The following is a 20,263-nucleotide window of genomic DNA, read 5'->3' as shown; positions in this document are numbered from 1 at the left end:
AGAGAGAGAAGTAACAATTTGAAAAAACTCTGTTATGCCTCAAAGCTATATTGACAGTAAACTGTTTTCAGTGTAAAAGTTGTTTGAAAACTTGCAAACCAGATGAAAGAATTTATACCAACTAATAAAGGATAAGAGTTTATACCAACAGGATATAACCCATATGTCTGAGCCTTTCCAGACATTTCCATTAAATAATATGTACTTGTTGAGGATTTCTGTAAATTTACCACCATGAAATGCTAAAAAGTCCTTTATTACAGATTCCTCTTGGGATAAATTATTGCTGGTACACATTTCTACGTTGTAATTTGTGGCCCACTAAACTCAAGAGGTAGTTAACTAACACCAGATTTAGTTAACCAAGTCTATATCCCCCATTTGGTATTTATATTATATATTAATAGCTTGAAAGTATCCTCTCAGAAGATTTTGAAATTGAATATTTTTTTAAAAACCACTTGCCTTCGTTTCTCAAACTTATTTGACCATGGAATATTCAGAGGAAATTTCATGTTTAAAAATATAAATAATGGAATTAAATTTTTTTTAAATGTTGCCAGAAGTGGTTAGGATTCTAAGCTTCCAGTGCAGGGGGCACAGGTTTAATCCCTTATTGGGCCACAAAGATTGCAAGCTGTGCAGCAAGGCAAAAATAGAAAAAATAAAATATTGCCAGAAGATTCTCACTTAAAGTAATTTTTCTGATATTTGCCATATTAGAAATCTATAATAAAGCAGATGAAGTTGAAATTAAAGCATTTTTTTGGGTTGGGATGTCTATTTCTACCCAGGTTGCATAATTTATTATCATTCTTTGTCCTAGTATGAAAAAGTTCGGATATACAGAATGGATGGATCATACCGTTCTGTTGAACTGAAGCATGGAAATAATACTACAGTGCAGCAGATAATGGAAGGAATGCGTCTCTCTCAAGAAACACAGCAATATTTCACTATTTGGATTTGTTCAGAAAACCTCAGTAAGAAACTTGTTATTCTGATGTATAAACCTCATTTTTCCTTTTTGAGAGTGAGTTGGTAAACTGAAGTGTAGCATCAGTTATTTTGACTTTTAAATTCAAATGATGTAATATTCTTCTCTTTTATATAAATTGTTTATGTTCAAACTGCTGAAACAAATAAGCCTCTGCTTGCTCCTGGCCCCTCTTTATTCTTACAGTGTTGGGGTGTTTGTTACTAATTTTATTTATTTGTTTTCGGCCGTGCTGTTCGTCATTGCTGCGTGGACCTTTCTCTAGCTGTGCCAGGTGGGGCCTGTTCTCTAGTTGTGGTTTGAGGGCTTCTGATGGCAGTACAGCAAGAGGACACTGGCATCTGCTGTTGCGGAGCACAGGCCCTAGGGCATGTGGACTCAGTGGTGGTGCCATGCGGGCTCTAGAGCACAGGCTCGGGTTGTAGCACACGGGCCTAGTTTCTCCCCAACATCTGGGATAATCCCAGATGGGCCATCAAACCCGTGTCTCCTGCATTGGCAAGTGGATTCTTTACTACTGAGTCACCAGAGAAGCGCCGTACAATGTTTGAAGTGGGAAAAACCAAAACATTTTTTCTTTGGCAATGAAATTTTATTTGAATGCTGTTTAAATGCAGTTTAAATTTGATTTGAATGCTGTTTAAATGCATCCAACTTGCCTTTATTTTCAGTGCTCACCTCCTCTCAGAATAATACAGATATTCTTTTTCTTTATATTGGTTTTCTGTCAGATCTTTTTATTGCAGTTCAGTTCAGTCGCTCAGTCATGTTCGACTCTTTTTATTTAAACTCAGCCTAATGTCACTACAGGTTTGGTCTCTCAAAGTATTGCAAATACATAAGGGATTTCATCGAGGTGGTTGTGATTTGTTTTCTAGTGATTTAACTGTATTTTTTTAAACACCAAATTTTTACTGATTTTATCATAATTAAATAGGCTATCATAGAATTAAGGATCTTAAATTCATTTGATAAATTTTAATTCATTTCCAGAATTATTCTCATAATTCTTACATTCTTAAAAAACAGTTAACCTCAAATTGGGCATGGTATTGATTAAAATCAATATTGATTTAAATTTGGACCTTTAATTTGTGTGTGTTCAATACTTAGGTACAGAATTTAATGAAAAGTTTCCATGTGTTGATGTAATTAGTTCATTTTTACCTTATCATTTATTAAGGGAAAGATGTTTTTCAGGCCTTCAGCTCAAACCTTATCATAAACCATTGCAACATGTTCGTGACTGGCCAGAAATACTTGCTGAATTGACTAATTTGGATCCCCAAAGGGAAACACCACAGCTTTTCCTAAGAAGAGATGTGAGACTTCCTTTGGAAGTTGAGAAAAAGGTTTGCTCAGAAATCTTTTTTATAGTCATTTAAATGTTCAGAATCTGCTGAGTTCCTATTTTAAGCACTAGAGGCAAACATTGTGTTCTTCCTTTACAGGAGGGTTCATTTCTGTTTTTCTGTTCAATCCTCACATCCCTATTGTAAGTGGTAGAGAGTTTGAGTCAGTCTACTTACAAAGTCCTTTGTTGGTTTTTCCATTTCCACCTCCATTGTCTTAGAATAAAAAGAAATCGAGACTCCATCCTAAAGAGAATAGAGAGAACTAAAAAAAAAATTCTAGATACAGAAGATTATATTTACAAAGGGGACATTAAAAAGTTATTACTAGTAGTCAGTATGTAGCTATTCTTGTAGATTCAACAGAGAACTATACATATAGTAAAAAATGAGAATGGAATTTACATGATTAAAAAAAAAAGTCTGTCCTAAATAAGTATGTCTGGATTTGAATTACTATAAATGTTAGAAGTGAAATAATGCCATCTGAAGGATGACCAGACGAGGAAAAAACCTAAGGGATATGTTACAAGTTAAACTAGGTAATAGTCTAAATAGAGCGGTAGCTTTGAAAACTGGGGAAAAGAAAAGTCCTGAGGTCTCATAAATTTGATGAAGAAAAAGTATACAATGCATTTCCTCATTCTTTTATTCAAGAAAATACTAAACACAATATACCATATACCATACCAACTACTTTTTTGGCAAGGATGCCAAGTGAATTCAATGAAGAAAGAGTAGTTTCTTCAACAGGTGATGCTAGGGCAACTGGAAATTCACATGCAAAAGTATCAGATTGGACTTCAATCTCACACCGCATCGAAAATTAACTCAGTGTCTCAATAACCTAAATATAAAAGCCAAAACCATAAAAGTCTCAGGACAAAATATATGTGTAATCTTTATGACCTTAGATCTGGCCATGGAGCTTTAGATATGACACCAAAAACATGAGTAACAAAAGAAAAAATAGATAAATTGGACTTCATCAAGATTAAAAGCATTTGTAAATCAAAGGACATTATCATTAAAGAGAAGAGACAAGCTATATAATAGAAGAAGATACTTGCAAATCATATATATGATCAGTGTTTCAGTTTGGTTCAGTTCAGTTGCTCAGTCATGTCCAACTCTGCAACCCCATGGACTGCAGCACGCAGGCCTCCCTGTCCATCACCAACTCCCAGAGTTTACTCAAACTCATGTCCATCGTGTCGGTGATGCCATCCAACCATCTCATCCTCTGTTGTCCCCTTCTCCTCCCGCCTTCAGTCTTTCCCAGCATCAGGGTCTTTTCTAATGAGTCAGCTCTTTGCATCAGGTGGCCAAAGTATTGGGAGTTTCAGCTTCAACCTCAGTCCTTCCAGTGAATATTCAGGACTGATTTCCTTTAGGATGGACTGGTTGGATCTCCTTGCAGTCCAAGGGACTCTCAAGAGTCTTCTCCAGCACCACAGTTCTAAAGCATCAATTCTTCGGCATTCAGATTTCTTCATAGTCTAACTCTCACATGCATACATGACTACTGGAAAAACCATAGCTTTGGCTAGATGGACCTTTGTTGGTAAAGTAATATCTCTGCTTTTTAATATGCTGTCTAGGTTGGTCATAGCTTTTCTTCCAAGGAACAAGTGTCTTTTAATTTCACAACTGCAGTCACCAACTGCAGTAATTTTGGAGCCCCCCAAAATAAAGTCTCTCACTATTTCTATCGTTTCCCCATCTATTTGCCATGAAGTGATGGGACTGGATGCCATGATCTTAGTTTTCTCAATGTTGAGTGTTTACTATTCAGAATATAAAAGGAACTCCTGCAACTCAGCAACAAAAAGACAACTCAATTAAATTGGGTAAAGGACTTCACATTTCTCCAGTAAAGTTACACAAGTGGCTAACAAGGACATGACATGTTGTTCAAGATCATTAGGTATTAAGGAAATGCAAATCAAAACACAATAAGAATCCACACCTACTAGGATGGCTGTAATAATAAAAATTTATAAAGGAAGATATTGAGGGTTGAGGAAATAGAGAAAATAGAACCTTGGCATGCTGTAGATAGTAGTATAAAATGGTGCGGCCTCTGTGGAAAATAGTTGAATAGTTTTTAAAAACACTAAACATAGAATTACTATTTGATCCAGCAATTCCACTCCTAGGTGCATACCTAAAGAAAACAAGAGCTCAATATTTGTATTCCAACATTATCAGCAATATTCATAATAACCAAAAAGGTGGACACAAGCTAAGTGTTCATTAACAGATCAATGGATAAAGAAAATGTAGTATATACATACAATGGATTCTTATTCATCCATAAAAAGGAATGAGGTTCTGAAACATGTCATAACATGGATGGACCTTGAAAACATGTTAGGTGAAATAAGCCAGACACAAAAGGAAAAACAGTGTTTGATTTTACTTACATTAAATAAATATCTAGAATAGGCAAATTCATAAACAGAAGTATATTAGAGACTACCACAGATAATTACCATTATCTCTTGTGATGCAAAGAGAATGAGGACTTACTGGTTACAGAGTTTCTGTTTGGATGTTGAAACGTGAAAATAGTGGTGATGGTTCACAGTATTATGAATGTAATTAATGCCACTAAATTCTACACTTGAAACATAGATAAAGTGGCAACTTTTGTTAAATGTGATATATCTATGAAATCTGCAAGTAATCTAAGTATACTCAGCCTGTATTCCTTCTCCACTTAAATAATATTTTCAAAGTTTGCTGGTAGAGAAAGAGTAATAATAATGATAGTACTTGGACATTAAATTAATTACATTTTATACTACAACTTAGGTAAAGTAGGTTCAAGTGAAAAAGAAGCAAGGTTTAATGAGTACTTACAGTGAATCAGAATATCATGATTTGGTAAAGTGGTTATGTTCTTTCACTCCTTGTGTAATTGAGAAATTCCTGTTTTTACCATCTGAAAAACAGAAGAACTGCTTTTTCTTTGTTGTTAGGATTATTCTTTTAGGATAAGAAGAGCTTACTTTCATTTAAAAAGAACAGTTATTGACTAATACTCCCTGAATACACTATTAGGAATTATAACTATTCTGTCCTCAAATTCTTCAAATTCACTAAGTCAGTTTTTACTAGAAAAATGTTTTCTTTCACTTTTTCCCAGCATTTAGTTTCAGAAATTAAAAATCCATAGGAAAGTCGAAAAAGTAATAAAATTCATACCATATACCATTCATTAAATTCACTAATTGTTAACATTTTACTATATTTGCCTCACTCTTTCCTCTCGTTTCTTTGACAAACCATTTAAAATTGAGTTGCAGGCATCATGGCACTTCATCCTTAAACATTTTAACATCATCTTCTAAGAACAAGGATGTACTATACATACTACAGTATCACTATCAGCATAATAAAATTAATATTTCCACAGTAATATCTGTCAGACCCATATTCAGATTCCCCCCCCAGTTTCTCAGTCTCTTAAAACACTCAACTGAAGAAGCTAGTCAACCTCCATGATTTGTGTTCGTTACCTCTTTGCTGCTTTTAATCAAGAGCAATCCCCTTATCTTTTTTCCTCCATGAAATTCTGTTTCAATTTTTTAAATATTGTGTGGAGTGTTATTTTAGTTAGCAAGACAACAAAACTTTTTACTGTAAGAAATTTGGGTCATTTTAAATCATATATGGAAATATCCAAGTATTTATTTAGAATCCCTGTAATTGGTGATCATATTATTCCAGGTATAAATGTATGCTGTTGGGTAGCATTTTTCAGTCTTTTTTAATCTTATCAGATAAAGGGAAACTTTAGTTTTTAAAACTTAAAAAAAGTATGCTCTCCTTTCATGTTATTTATCAAGTATAAACTGTTAAGCTCTTTTCAAACTTCATGTATCCTTCTGGGAATTGACTACTTCCTTTCATCTTCTTTGTGGTTCACTACTATGTTGTGTGAAGCATAAATTATAGAAGGATGTTAGAGGAATATAAAGAATTCAAGTAAAATTGTACTAAAAATTACTCACACTCATATCCATAAACTGATGATAATTTTACTGGACTTGAATCAGAGGTTAGCAAACTGGCCTATTGCTATATCTGAACTGTTACCTATTTTTGTATATCCTGTAAGCTATTAATGGTTAAAAAATTCAGAAGAATTAATATTTCATGTCATGTGAACATTTCATGAAACACAAATTTCAGAATCAGTATAAAAAGTTTTAGTAGAACTCTGACATTTGTAGATGTATTGTCTACAGCTGCTTTTGTGCTAAACTAGAAGAGTTGAGTCACTCTATTAAGAGACTTTATGACTCACAAAGCTTAAAATAATACTGTCTGGTCTTTAATAGAAAAGAATTGTCAACCTCTGCTCTGAAGCAAGAACAGCTTATTTATATGCAGTTACATAGCTTTTGCTTTTTCATGTTAGTGACAAGTTGTACATTTATAACAGGAAATTGTGGCCTAATAACCATACTGTATTTTCTTCTTTAAGATTGAAGACCCACTAGCTATTCTTATTCTCTTTGATGAAGCCAGATACAATTTATTGAAGGGCTTTTATACAGCTCCTGATGCTAAACTGATAACGTTGGCAAGTCTACTGTTGCAGATAGTTTATGGAAATTACGAGAGTAAGAAACACAAGCAAGGTTTCCTAAAGTAAGTATTTAATATAATTCATGGTCTTGTGCTATGCCCAATATTCAGTTTACCAAGGAAGTTTAGAAATATGTTATTAAGAACTTTTAGACACTGGTTTGGAATTAAATAATATAAGGCATGGAATAAGAAGAAAACCTATAGTGATGCATTCTTTTAAGTTACATCCTCTCCAAGGTTACTTTTCTTATATTTGAATATAGTGTGATATGCCTTATACTTGTCTTTCTTTACTGTATGTTTAAATAAGTTCATTAAAACCTTAATTAGATAAGTAGTAAAAAAAAAAAAAGTTTTAAGGCAGACGCATTTCAGAATCCCACCCAAAAACTAGTTCATGTTTCATGTTGTGAGAAAACACTGAAGTTTCAGCACATCTAAAGTTTGTTTATTGTAGTTTTCAGTATTCAAAAATATTTTGTGCTTACTGAAAAAAGAAACATTCTCTAGACTGAGCAATGTTGGGATCATGACTTCTTGCTTAAAATGTTCTCTGATATTTTAAGTACAGTATTTTTCAGCTCAAAAATCATTTAAAACCATTTATATCTAGATGATTATATTACTTTAGCTACTAAAGATAATTTATTTTTTAAATGTTGGCATATTTGCTTACAGTGAAGAAAATCTCAAATCTATTGTACCTATTACCAAATTGAAAAGTAAGGCACCTCACTGGACAAACCGAATACTTCATGAATACAAGGTAAGCTGTTAAATAGAAATAAAAAGACATAGCCTACTTGAAATTTTGTTAGTATTATTAATGTTATAAACATAGGTACGTTAAATTTATATTCCTGAAATAAAAAAGTTATAGTTCACATATCTGAAAGAAAAAGTAGCAAGATACTTTATTTTTTTTAACAATATAGAATTTTTTTTACTAACTACCTTCTGTATGCTGGTACTGTGCTGTGCTAGTGCTAGAGATTTTTTTTAAAAATATGAAATAATACACTATCCATGCACTTAAAATGTAATAAATAAGCATTATTTTTAGACCTTGATTTTTCTTTTTTAATAGAAGATCTCAGAAGAAAAAATGCCCTTGGTATAATGTCACACATGTTATTCTTTGGGTTAGCCTTGATTTTAGAAACTGTTTAGTTGACCTATGTGGATCGCTAAAGGTACATTTTCCTTTCACATCTCTTTATTTTACTTTGTTTTTAGAATCTTAGTACAAGTGAAGGTGTCAGTAAAGAAATGCATCACCTACAGCGCATGTTCTTACAGAATTGTTGGGAAGTTCCTACATATGGAGCGGCTTTTTTCACAGGACAGATATTTACAAAGGCAAGCCCCAGTAATCATAAAGTCATCCCTGTGTATGTAGGTGTGAATATAAAAGGACTTCATCTCCTCAACATGGAAACTAAGGTAGATTTTTATCTTTTCAGCTGTTTTTGGCCAGTCACACTATATATATAATATCTAAAATAACAGTACTAGGCTACATGAACAATTTCATTTATAATAGCAGAGGATGGGGCTTGAAAACAAAATGGTTACCAATAGGGAGTTAATATTAAATGTAGTACATTTCTACATTGAAATACCTTGCAGCCATACAAAAGAATGAAGAATATTTTTGTGAAGAATGATCTCTAAGATATATTTGGTGCTGAACCATATGTAATATGCTGTTATTCATGTAAAGCTGAGTGGAAACGGGCAGTTACCTGGAGAAAACAGACACTAACACAGAAAGATACACGCACCTCCCTTTTCATTGAAACACTACTTACAGTGGCCAAGATAAAGAAGTGTCATCAGTGGACAGATGGCTAGAGAAAGTGTGTGTGTGTGTGTGTTATATGTTCTTACAGAATTGTTCGGGAATTCCTACGTATGGAGCAGCTTTTTGCACAGGATAGATATTTACAAAGGCAAGCCCCAGTACTCAGAGAGTCATCCCTGTGTATGTAGGCATGAATATAAAGGTTATACACACACACAATGGAATATTATTATTTGGCCATTAGAAAGAATGAAGTCTTGCCATTTGCAACAATATGGATGGACCTTGAGGGCATTATGCTAAGTGAAGTAAGTCAGAGAAAGATAAATGCCATATGATCTCATTTGTGTGTGGTGGAATCTTAAAAAAACAAACAAGCTCATAGAAATAAGAACAGACTGTGTGTGTTGTGTTAGCTGCTCAGTCGTGTCCGACACTTTGCAACTCCATGGACGATAGCCCGCCAGGCTCCTCTGTCCATGAAATTCTCCAGGCAAGAATACTGGAGTGGGTTGCCAGTTCCTGCTCCAGAGAACAGACTGGTGGTTGCCAAAGGCAGGGAGTTGGGAGATGGGCAAAATGGGTAAAGGGGGTCAAAAGATAGTAACTTTGAGCTGTAAAATAAGTCATGGGATGTAGTATAGAGCATAGTTAATAATGCTGTATTGCATATTTGAAAATTGCTGAGAGAATAAATCTTAAAATTCCTCATCACAACAAAAAAATGTGCTGTGTATGCTGATGAATGTTAAGAATACTTGCAGTATATACAAATACTAAATCCTGCTGTATACCTGAAACTAATGTAATGTCATATGTCCATTATACCTCAAAACAATGTGGGCAAGTGAAAACTATGTTTACATAAATGTGTTGTGGTGCTTTTGTATGCATAAAAAGTTTTTTAAAGCCTTTGGAGAAGGGAATCTATGTAACTGGGCATAGGAGTAGAAGGGAGACATTTCACTATATAGCGTTTTGCAACTTAAAAAAAAATTTAACTGTGATTGTATTATCTATTTTAAAATTAATTAGATACAAATGAAAAAGATACAAATTTTAAAAGGAAGTAAAATATCTGAAACAAGAGGTTCATTTTGAAAATTTGAATTAGTTACCTTCAACTATTCAAATTTTGCTCAAATGTTCAAAAAAAGAACATTTTGGGGGGCAGGATGAAGTGTGGATGGGACTGTGAATACCCATTAGAACACTTCAGAGGTTTTCTATTCCACCATCTTGATCTGACCACCCCTGCTTCAGAGCTTTTCAGTCAGAGGCTTATTGGGATGTTGTGCTCCTTTTTCTAACCAAAGTCATGATAATATAAATATGGAGTTACCACTTATTTTTAGCATATTTAATGCATTTCACAGAATAAACAGTTTGCTAGTTAGTGATAGAAGCAAGTAAAAGTCTGTTTTGTTTATTTAGATTGATGAAGAATAGACTATTCTCTGAATCCATTTAAGTAATAACTAACAATGGCAACCCACTCCAGTGTTCTTGCCTGGAGAATCCCAGGGACGGGCGAGCCTGGTGGGCTGCCGTCTATGGGGTCGCACAGAGTCGGACACGACTGAAGCAACTTAGCAGCAGCAGCAGCAAGCTTCTGTAAGCCTTATGTAAGCTTACGTAAGCCTGATGAACTGTGGACGACAGAGGTTCGTGACATGGTACAGGAGACAGGAATCAAGACCATCCCCAAAAATAAGAAATGCAGAAAAGCAAGGCTGTCTGAGGAGGCCTTACAAATACCTCTGAAAAGAAGGGAAGCGAAAAGCAAAGGGGAAAAGGAGATATAAGCATCTGAATGCAGAGTTCCAAAGAACAGCATGGAAAAAAAAAAACAAGGAACAGCATGGAGAGATAAGAAAGCCTTCCCAGTTATCAGTGCAAAGAAATAGAGGAAAACAATACAATGGGAAAGACGAGAGATCTCTTCAAAAAAATTAGAGATACCAAAGGAACATTTAATGCAAGGATGGGCTCAATAAAGGACAGAAATGGTATGGACCTAACAGAAGCAGAAGATAATAAGAAGAGGTGGCAAGAATACACAGAAGACCTGTACAAAAAAGATCTTCACGACCCAGATAATCACGATGGTGTGATCACTCACCTAGAGCCACACATCCTGGAGTGTGAAGTCAAGTGGACCTTAGGAAGCATCACTATGAACAAAGCCAGTGGAGGTGATGGAATTCCAGTTGAGCTATTTCAAATCCTGAAAGATGATCTGTGCAAGTGCTGCACTTAATATGCTAGCAAATTTGGAAAACTCAGCAGTGGCCACCGGACTGGAAAAGGTCAGTTTTCATTCCAATCCCAAAGAAAGGCAATGCCAAAGAATGCTCAAACTACTGCACAGTTGCACTCATCTCAAACGCTAGTAAAGTCATGCTCAAAATTCTCCAAGCCAGGCTTCAGCAGTACGTGAACCGTGAACTTCCAGATGTTCAAGCTGGCTTTAGAAAAGGCAGAGGAACCAGAGATCAAATTGCGAACATCCGCTGGATCATGGAGAAAGCAAGAGAGTTCCAGAAAAACATCTATTTCTGCTTTATTAACTGTGCCAAAGGCTTTGACTGTGTGCATCACAATAAACTGTGGAAAATTCTGAAAGAGTTGGGAATACCAGACCACCTGAGCTGCCTCCTGAGAAATCTGTATGCAGGTCAGGAAGCAACAGTCAGAACTGGACATGGAACAACAGACTGGTTCCAAATAGGAAAAGGATTATGTCAAGGCTGTATATTTTCACCCTGCTTATTTAACTTCTATGCAGAGTACATCATGAGAAACGCTGGGCTTGATGAAGCACAAGCTGGAATCAAGATTGCCGGGAGAAATATCAATAACCTCAGATACTCAGATGACACCACCCTGATGGCAGAAAGCGAAGAAGAACTAAAGAGCCTCTTGATGAAAGTGAAAGAGGAGAGTGAAAAAGTTGGCTTAAAGCTCAACATTCAGAAAACTAAGATCATGGCATCTGGTTCCATCACTTCATGGCAAATAGATGGGGAAACAATGGAAACAGTGGCTGACTTTATATTTTGGGGATCCAAAATCACTGCAGATGGTGACTGCAGGCATGAAATTAAAAGACGCTTACTCTTTGGAAGGAAAGTTATGACCAACCTAGACAACATATTAAAAAGCAGAGACATTACTTTGCCAACAAAGGTCTGTCTAGTCAAGGCTATGGTTTTTCCCGTGGTCATGTATGGAAGTGAGAGTTGGACTGTGAAGAAAGCTGATCGCCGAAGAATTGATGCTTTTGAACTGTGGTGCTGGAGAAGACTCTTGAGAGTCCCTTGGACTGCAAGGAGATCCAACCAGTCCATCCTAAAGGAGATCAGTCCTGGGTGTTCATTGGAAGGTTGATGTTGAAGCTGAAACTCCAATACTTTGGCCACCTGATGCAAAGAGTTGACTCATTGGAAAAGACCCTGATGCTGGGAAAGATTGAGGGCAGGAGGAGAAGGGGACGACTGAGGATAAGATGGTTGGATGGCATCACCGACTCAATGGACACGGGTTTGGGTGCACTCTTGGAGTTGGTGATGGACAGGGAGGCCTGGCGTTGCTGCAGTTCACGGGGTCACAAAGAGTCCGACGTGACTGAACAACTGAACTGACCTGAAGCCAAGCTTATGTAAAAAGGCATTTTAGATTAGGAAATTTCACTGTAAACCTAATTTTTATTTTCATCATTTAAGTCTTATTTATGTAATCACATAACTTCTGAAAATATCCCAATGGTAGTTATTTCATGATAACTGATAAATGGGCAGCAGTTATTTTACCATACTATTAGATATTCCTGTGAATGGAGATTAAGACTATGCAGGGACATATGCAGAAGAGGGACTGGCTTCAGTAATTCACTTAGAACTTGACTTTTTGAAGTATTTGATATTGGCTTGTTTTTGAGTCATTTGCTTATCATTTTCTATTTAGACTATTTTATTCATACAAAATAAGCTGTTTCTTATTAGCTTATAACTACTTTTTTTATTCCTATTTTACTGTTTGTTACAGGAAATAGAAATTCCCTTTGTCATTTCAAGAAACTTTTCCTCTGCTATTTTAGCATTTTATATCAATATGTGCAAATTCTTCTTCATTGAACTGGTGGTGATGCCATGGTTGTAACACTGAGCCTTTTCTCTAAACTGTGTATTATGTTTGACTTTTGGTAGCATTCCAAATTTAGGCAACAATGGCAAGCCACTCCAGTACTCTTGCCTAGAAAATTCCATGGATGGAGGAGCCTGGTAGGCTGCAGTCCATGGGGTCGCTACGAGTCAGACATGACTGAGCGACTTCACTTTCACTTTTCACTTTCACACATTGGAGAAGGAAATGGCAACCCACTCCAGTGTTCTTGCCTGGAGAATCCCAGGGACGGGGGAGCCTTGTGGGCTGCTGTCTGTGGGGTCACACAGAGTCGGACACGACTGAAGTGACTTAGCAGCAGCAGCAGCAGCAAGCTTTATATAGTATTCAAATGATGGTTCAGTAATATAATATTTCATACTATGAATAATATTCTGTTCCAGGAATTGAGTGAGATAGCAGTAGCAGGCAGAGGATGATAATAGTATTATTAAGAATCTGCTTTTTCTAGAAATAGAAATGCTGTCACTGGGTATATACAGAGGTGATTGAAACCAAGGGTAACAATGTTTTCTCTCCACATAATCATTACCTGTGTGCTCTGTAAGCTACAAGTTAATTTATGGCACTATAAAAGCTCTAAGATTGTAAACCATCAAAGATGAGAACAGTCAGCTTGTCGTCAGTTGTGTTACACTGACCAAGACCTAAGGTGTCTATATGGTCAATATGACGGACTTGCTTAAATAGAGTAAACACCTTCATCTGAAAAAATATCTTCATTTGCATTTAAAACTCTATTTCAGTGTGTACTTTGTGTAAATAGCTATCTTAGCAGATCCTACCCACGTTATATTTTATAAGTATAGCTATTTGTAAGCAAAATGTTATTATTTTCCCATTACACATGGTACACACTCATGTAAAATAATTACATTATGTTTCACTTACAGAACCTCACTTTCAAAATGCCCTAAATCATAATCTTTCTGGCATATCCTTTGTTTATTATTTACAATCATTATGTTAAGAACTGCTAGTCCTAGAGAGGCAATGTTTCTAAATATATTTATTTTGAAGGATGGCATGAACATTTTCTTTGCATATATGTATGCAAAGAATATATTTATTTTTAGGGTAAGAAAATTAAGTTATTACTAGGAGATAATTATTTTTTAAATAATCAAAAGAATATATTGGATTCCTATTTAAATATACCATTGTATAGAACATGTAGGTACAAGGTACTGTACTTGTTTTTTTAATAGTTCTGTAGAATATATGAAGGATACATTTTTAGTTTTTAAAATAATGCTTATATTTACTATTAATATGGTCTTCCTCCACGGCTCAGGTGGTAAAGAATCTGCCTACAATGCAGGAGACCTGGGTTTGATCCCTGGGTTGGGAAGATCCCCTGGAAAAGGGAAAGGCTACCCACTGTAGTATTCTGGCCTGGAGAATTCCATGGACTGTATAGTCCATGGGGTCTCAGAGTCAGACACAGCAGTGGTCTCAGAGTCAGACACAGCAGTGACTTTCACTTACTATAAATATAGCAATGTACATATTTTCAGTGATATGAAATTGCCTAAGTCACTAATTTTACCATATTAAATAAATTTTAGATCTGAAAGTACTGTATGAATATTCAAAAGGTACTGAATATAGTAAAAGGGATTGTTTTTAACCTGCAGAAAGTAAAAACTTTTAGTACACTTAATTTTCTTGAAAACCACTGAACGGGCATCTTTGTTTTCCCATCATTGGGTGAGTTTAAAATGTACAGTGTGTTGATTTGTTATACTTACCTTATTTCAGAATGGTTACCACCATAGCATTAGCCACACCTCTATCACATCACATAATTATAATTTATGTTTTCTGGTGAATACATTTAAGATCTACTCTCTTAGCAACTTTCAAACATGGTACAGTATTGCTAACTTTAAGCACCATGCCCCACCTTAGATTCCCAAAACTTAATTCATCTTATAACTGAAAATTTGTACTACTTTGACCAACATCTCAGTTCCCCCCACCTGCCAGTCCCTGACATAGCCACCGTTCTACTCTCTGTTTCCATGAGTGTGGCTTGTTTAGACTCCACATATAAGTGGTCTCATCCTACGGTATTTGTCTTTAGCTTACAGCCCTCAAGTTCCATCCATGTTGTTGCAAATGACAGAATTTCTTTATTTCTCATGGCTGAATGTGTGTGTGTGCATAAACAAACATACATAGCACAGACGGGCATCTTCAAAAAATCCTGTCATTCTGATAAAAAGAGTTTCATCGCTCAAGAAGTCTGCTGCGGCTTTGTGCTGCAGGCTGTGTCACATTACCAAGTGCGCTTTGAACAAGTTTTATTCTCACTTTCAGAACCATTCTTCTTCGACCTGGCTAGATAAGTGTAGATGGTAAGAGAAGATAGGTGTTGTTTTTAATAAATATTTCAATAGTAATGATTTTCAATTATGTTGCAGGCTTTACTCATCAGTCTTAAGTATGGTTGCTTTATGTGGCAGTTGGGAGATGCTGATTCATGTTTTCAGATCCATAGTATGGAAAATAAAATGAGCTTTATAGTACATACAAAACAGGTAAGTACCTAATCAGTTCTTGATTTATATGATAGTAATAAACTCTACTGTATTAGTAAAATTATTTCTTTCTTAAAAAATGACAGTCCATTTTACTTCAAGTAAAACCTCTAACATGAAATTAATATTATTTAAAACCAAGATAAAAAGGCAGGTCTTTCCTAAACAAAGCAAGAAACTTAGCTGAATAATTTATTGCAGTCTTATAACAATGAAAAATTCCTTTTCAAATAGAGAACCCTGTCTACTGCCATCTATGTCATTTACACATTTTTTTATGTTTTTATGTTTTTTTATGTTTCAAATTTATTGTTGACATATTTTACTTTGTAGGCTGGCCTTGTGGTAAAACTACTAATGAAGCTAAATGGACAGTTAATGCCCATGGAAAGAAATCCGTGAGAGGAAACCAGCTGATACTCAAGCCACCACATTTTGTGATGTAGATTTTTTCCATGAAAGATTTCTTAAACTATTACTTTTAACAAGGCATTTAGTCTCTTGTAATATATATGTATACTGTTACATTGTACAGAATCTGTACTCATGTTTGGTGTGTAATATACCAATTAGTTTTATATAATATCCTTATAAGTTAATTTTTAAGAGAAACACACAAAAATGTGTAGGTTGATAGTCTGTATAACATTAGACAAAACAGTAAGCTTTAAAAAAGTTATTTTTGGTAAATGATAAAGAATTTAGAGGGGAATATGATGAAATTAAAAATATAGCTTTGCTATATCATTTCAAAATATACAGAAAGTGTAATTTGAATAAAGAAAATACATTTTCTACTTAAAGCATATATAACACTATTACGTAAAATGTGTTTTTGTAATCTTTGAACATTTTTCAACATGTTTTTAAGATACTTAGTTAAAATAAGCTAGTAGTATAGTTATTGAAACCCCTGTGTCATAATTATCTGAGTACCTCTTAGAAACAAGGATTTCAGGGACTCATTTTAGACAAGTTCATTCACTGTCTTCAGAATAGCAGGGCCTGTGAATTTTTCCTTAAGTTTTAGTTTGTTTTCTGTTGATGCAATTCCAGACCCAGAGATGAATTTGTATTATTAAAGTTAAGTAAATCATACAGACTTCCTGGCACACAAACACATACACACATGGACACATAGACTAAGGGACAGTCTCTGGTATAGGCTGTTTCATTTATTAAGAACATGCTGTATTTTTATGAGTTGGCACAATGGTATAATAGTGCCTTTACATTGTAGGAGGTAGATCACCAAATATCTAGTGGTTTTCTTTAGGGGAGCACTGATGTCATCTGAGTAGCTAACTTGATTAATCTGCTATTTAATATTGAAATTAGGCTTTCCAAGCTTTCCAAAATTAGTCTTTCCAATTCCAAGAATTGTTGTATTCAATTCAGAGACAGTTCAGAGATTCAACAGTCATATTTAAAATTAGCCCACACATTGCAGATAATGTTTTCATATCATCATCTACTCTTCAGATTGATTTCTGCATATGTTTAATGGTGGTCTGCTGAGCTTTATTAAGATTATGCGGTTCAGTAAATTAAATGAGAAACCCTGATTTATCTTTAACTTGATGCTAAGCATTTTTGACTACGTAGACAGTGCTCTGTTCAGTTTCATCCATTTCCGTGGCCCCGGTTATTACCAAATACTCTGCTGACTCCCAGACCTAAAACCCTAGCCTCAGCCTTTTTTTGAGTTCTTGATCTTAATTTCTTGCTCTTCCAGCTCCCGTCAGTGGTTTACACAGGGAACATCTATTCCATCATAGCTGGGAGCAGTTTGTTCCGTCTCCTGCCCCTTTCTCTCCTTATGCTTGTATTGTCTGGTCAGCGGCATCACACTGCATGTGGCCACTTAACCTGAAATTTGGGAGTGTTCTATAGCTTTTCTGCCTTTAATCATCCTACACATTCCTCTTACCAAGTTCTGTCATATGTCCTGTGCGTCCTTTCCTGTTCCCTGCCTGTGTTTGCACTGCAACCACCGTCGTTCAGGTCCTTGCCATCTGTTCCTGGGCTCATTGTAGCCTCTTCCACTGGCTGCCCACCTGTCTCTCCACACCTCTCTCATAGATCCAGTGATTGCATTCCCCTCTGAAAACCCTCCTCACTGCCTGTGAAGTTAAATCCCAGTTCCTTGGCACTGGATGTGCTAACCCGCCTGTCCAGGTTAATACCTACCCATTCCTCCAACACTCATTCTGTGCTTCCAGCGTTTCCCAGTAATGTCGAATGGGGAGTTTTACTACTTTATGACACAATAATTTCAGGTAGGGCCCAAGCATTTCTGTTTTAAAGTATCCCAGGTGATTTTGATACACAGCTTAGGATTTAGAACTGCTGTTCTAACTAACTCTAGGAGATAGCTGAATGCTTTTTCTTTCATAGAGGGAGGTGAGGATACATCTCTGCTGCATCAAAGAACTCCCTCCTCTACTTAATACCACATACCTTCCTGGAGTTGTACGGTATGGCAGCTCTGGGAAAAGGGAAGAGGAAACTATTAGAGTGGCATGGCTATTAAAAGCTAAAAAATATACAGCATTAAGAAGTCAATTTCAAAATTAGTAGGGAAAAAATGCATTATTGTCAGACCATAATAAACCAGAAATAATAAAGGGAAAATGCAGACAGCTTTTAATGAGTGCCTAGGAGTAAGTTGACTCACTGGAAAAGACTCTGATGCTGGGTAAGGTTGGGGGCGGGAGGAGAAGGGGACGACCGAGAATGAGATGGCTGGATGGCATCACCGACTGTGGACATGAATTTGAGTGAACTCCGGGAGTTGGTGATGGACAGGGAGGCCTGGCCTGCTGTGATTCATGGGATCGCGGAGAGTTGGACGCGACTGAACTGAACTGAACTGAGGAGTATATGACCACTGAGGGTGAAAAAGAACTATTTTCCTTTTCATCATTCTTTCAATAAATTTGAGTGCCTTTTATGTGCCAGGGAACCAGTGGTAAGAAAAAGTCTCTGCCTTCAGGGATCAAAGTTTAATGAGAGAGGCAAAGTACTCATATAAACTATAATATAAAAGTTAAAATTACCATTTAAGCAAAAAGAGGGAAACTTGATGATAGATCAGGAGAGGATTCCTCAAACCAGCGCTGCTTGAGCTGGTGTCCAAGAAATAAGCAGGAGAGAATGGTGTGAAGACAGCTGAAGGGAGAGGAGATGAGGTGAGATGTTTTGACCCCAAGGATGGTCTTGGAGAATTGATGAGAGGAATTACAATTTTCTCATTTTTAGCTAAGAAGTGAATTCAAACTGTTGATTATCCAAATCGCAGCAAATGAATTTCCATTACAAAAATAAAACCAGAATAGGTAACGCTGCATGATGACTGCATTAAAAAGAAGAAAATATACTGAAGAACCACATCTTATAAGATTAAAAATTGCCAAAATTGACTAGAAAGACTTGATGGAAATATTTAACAAAGTAAAACTACCCATAGTTCTTGACCAAATTTAATAAAGGATTACATAAATAAAATTTAGATTTTAATTTGATCCTGAGGAACTCAATTGCAAAAACTTATTAGAAGAATTTGATATATGGAAAAAAAACTGATTTATTAATCAGTTCCTTACTTTATAACAGAAAAAAACACTTCCAGTGAAATTATTTCAGTAAGATGAAAATGGGAAGAATTTAAATTGTTTTTGCTGTACTGTGTGTATAGAGACTGAAAAATTAAGTTGGTGTGAGTACATGGAAAAAATAGTACCTCAACAAAAATTCATCTGTGATGGTATGATTCCCTTTTAATACTGTATTCATAAAGCCAGAATGTCTCTATGATCATACTTGATATTTGAAGAGGCTGGGATAAGCAGAATGGAAAGGACCTAAAGCAAAAGAGTCCTAGAAATAAGAGTGCTTGAGGCAAATAAATATATTTTGGACATCTTAGGGTGTAGGTGAGAAAAGCAATTTCAATACATTCGGACAATTTCTATGACAGGAGGAAGTACTGGTTGTTCAGAATCCATTGGAAAGGCACCAAAGATAAGCAGAAAAGTAGGCACCTACTTCCCCATTAGTTAAATAATACAAATAGCTAATACTTTAAAATGATGTCTACTATAGGCCTGGCATTATTCAGAGCACTTTTAGATATATTAATTTATTTAATCTTCATAACAATCACTGAAGCAGTTACTATTATTCTCATCTGACAGATGGAGAAACAGTTAAGTAGCTTGAGGAAGAACATAACTAATTAGCCATGGAGCTGAGATTCATATCAAGGCAGTCTGGTGCCAAATACAAATGAATTAGAAACATACATGGTTGTAATAAAAACAGTATTTGTTTTCCATCTTTTAAAAGGCTTAAGAGTCAAAATTCCTAACAGTAATGTAAATGTTTTCATTTTCTTATACTGTGTAACCTGAGTACAACCACATATTTAGAGGTTATGTGGTTTCATATTTCACTTCAAAGTAAAAGTCACTCAATTGTGTCTGGCTCTTTGAAACCCCATGGACTATACAGCCCATGGAATCCTCCAGGCCAGAATACTGGAGTGGGTAGCCATTCCCTTCTCCAGAGGATCTTCCTGACCCAGGAATCTGCCTGCAGTGTGGGAGACCTGGGTCCAATCCTTGGGTTCCATGGGTCACAGGAAGAGTCAAACACGTCTTAGTGACTAAACAACAACAATGCTTCAGATAGGGAAGGGAGGAGGAGCGTTTGAAGAGATGTGTTGAAAATCCTAGTGCCTAAGGGACATGAAGGTGGAGATGCCCCTGGCCTGAAGCAG

General features: G+C 35.8%; 1 protein-coding gene across 3 annotated transcripts in view; it reads left to right on the top strand.

The window, feature by feature from the left end:
* Positions 1–18,157, top strand: part of KRIT1 (KRIT1 ankyrin repeat containing) — a 42,233-nt gene extending 24,076 nt beyond the window's left edge. For 2 of the 3 annotated variants that reach the window (XM_055420420.2, XM_055420418.2), the window contains exons 11-17: positions 827–983; positions 2,198–2,349; positions 6,845–7,011; positions 7,630–7,717; positions 8,188–8,394; positions 15,367–15,483; positions 15,817–18,157. In XM_055420420.2, the coding sequence (XP_055276395.2) occupies positions 827–983; positions 2,198–2,349; positions 6,845–7,011; positions 7,630–7,717; positions 8,188–8,394; positions 15,367–15,483; positions 15,817–15,885 (957 nt within the window). In that variant the 3' untranslated portion in view covers positions 15,886–18,157. The remainder of the gene's footprint in view (positions 1–826; positions 984–2,197; positions 2,350–6,844; positions 7,012–7,629; positions 7,718–8,187; positions 8,395–15,366; positions 15,484–15,816) is intronic. The other variant, XM_055420419.2, reaches the window with a different exon arrangement.
* The last annotated feature ends 2,106 nt before the right edge of the window (positions 18,158–20,263 follow it).

Source organism: Moschus berezovskii, chromosome 3 (assembly GCF_049115385.1).
Source record: "Moschus berezovskii isolate FMDL1 chromosome 3, NW_MosBer_1.0, whole genome shotgun sequence".
Lineage (NCBI taxonomy): Eukaryota > Metazoa > Chordata > Mammalia > Artiodactyla > Moschidae > Moschus > Moschus berezovskii.
The sequence above is the reverse complement of the archived record's forward strand: the minus strand, read 5'-3'. Positions and strand labels throughout refer to the sequence as shown.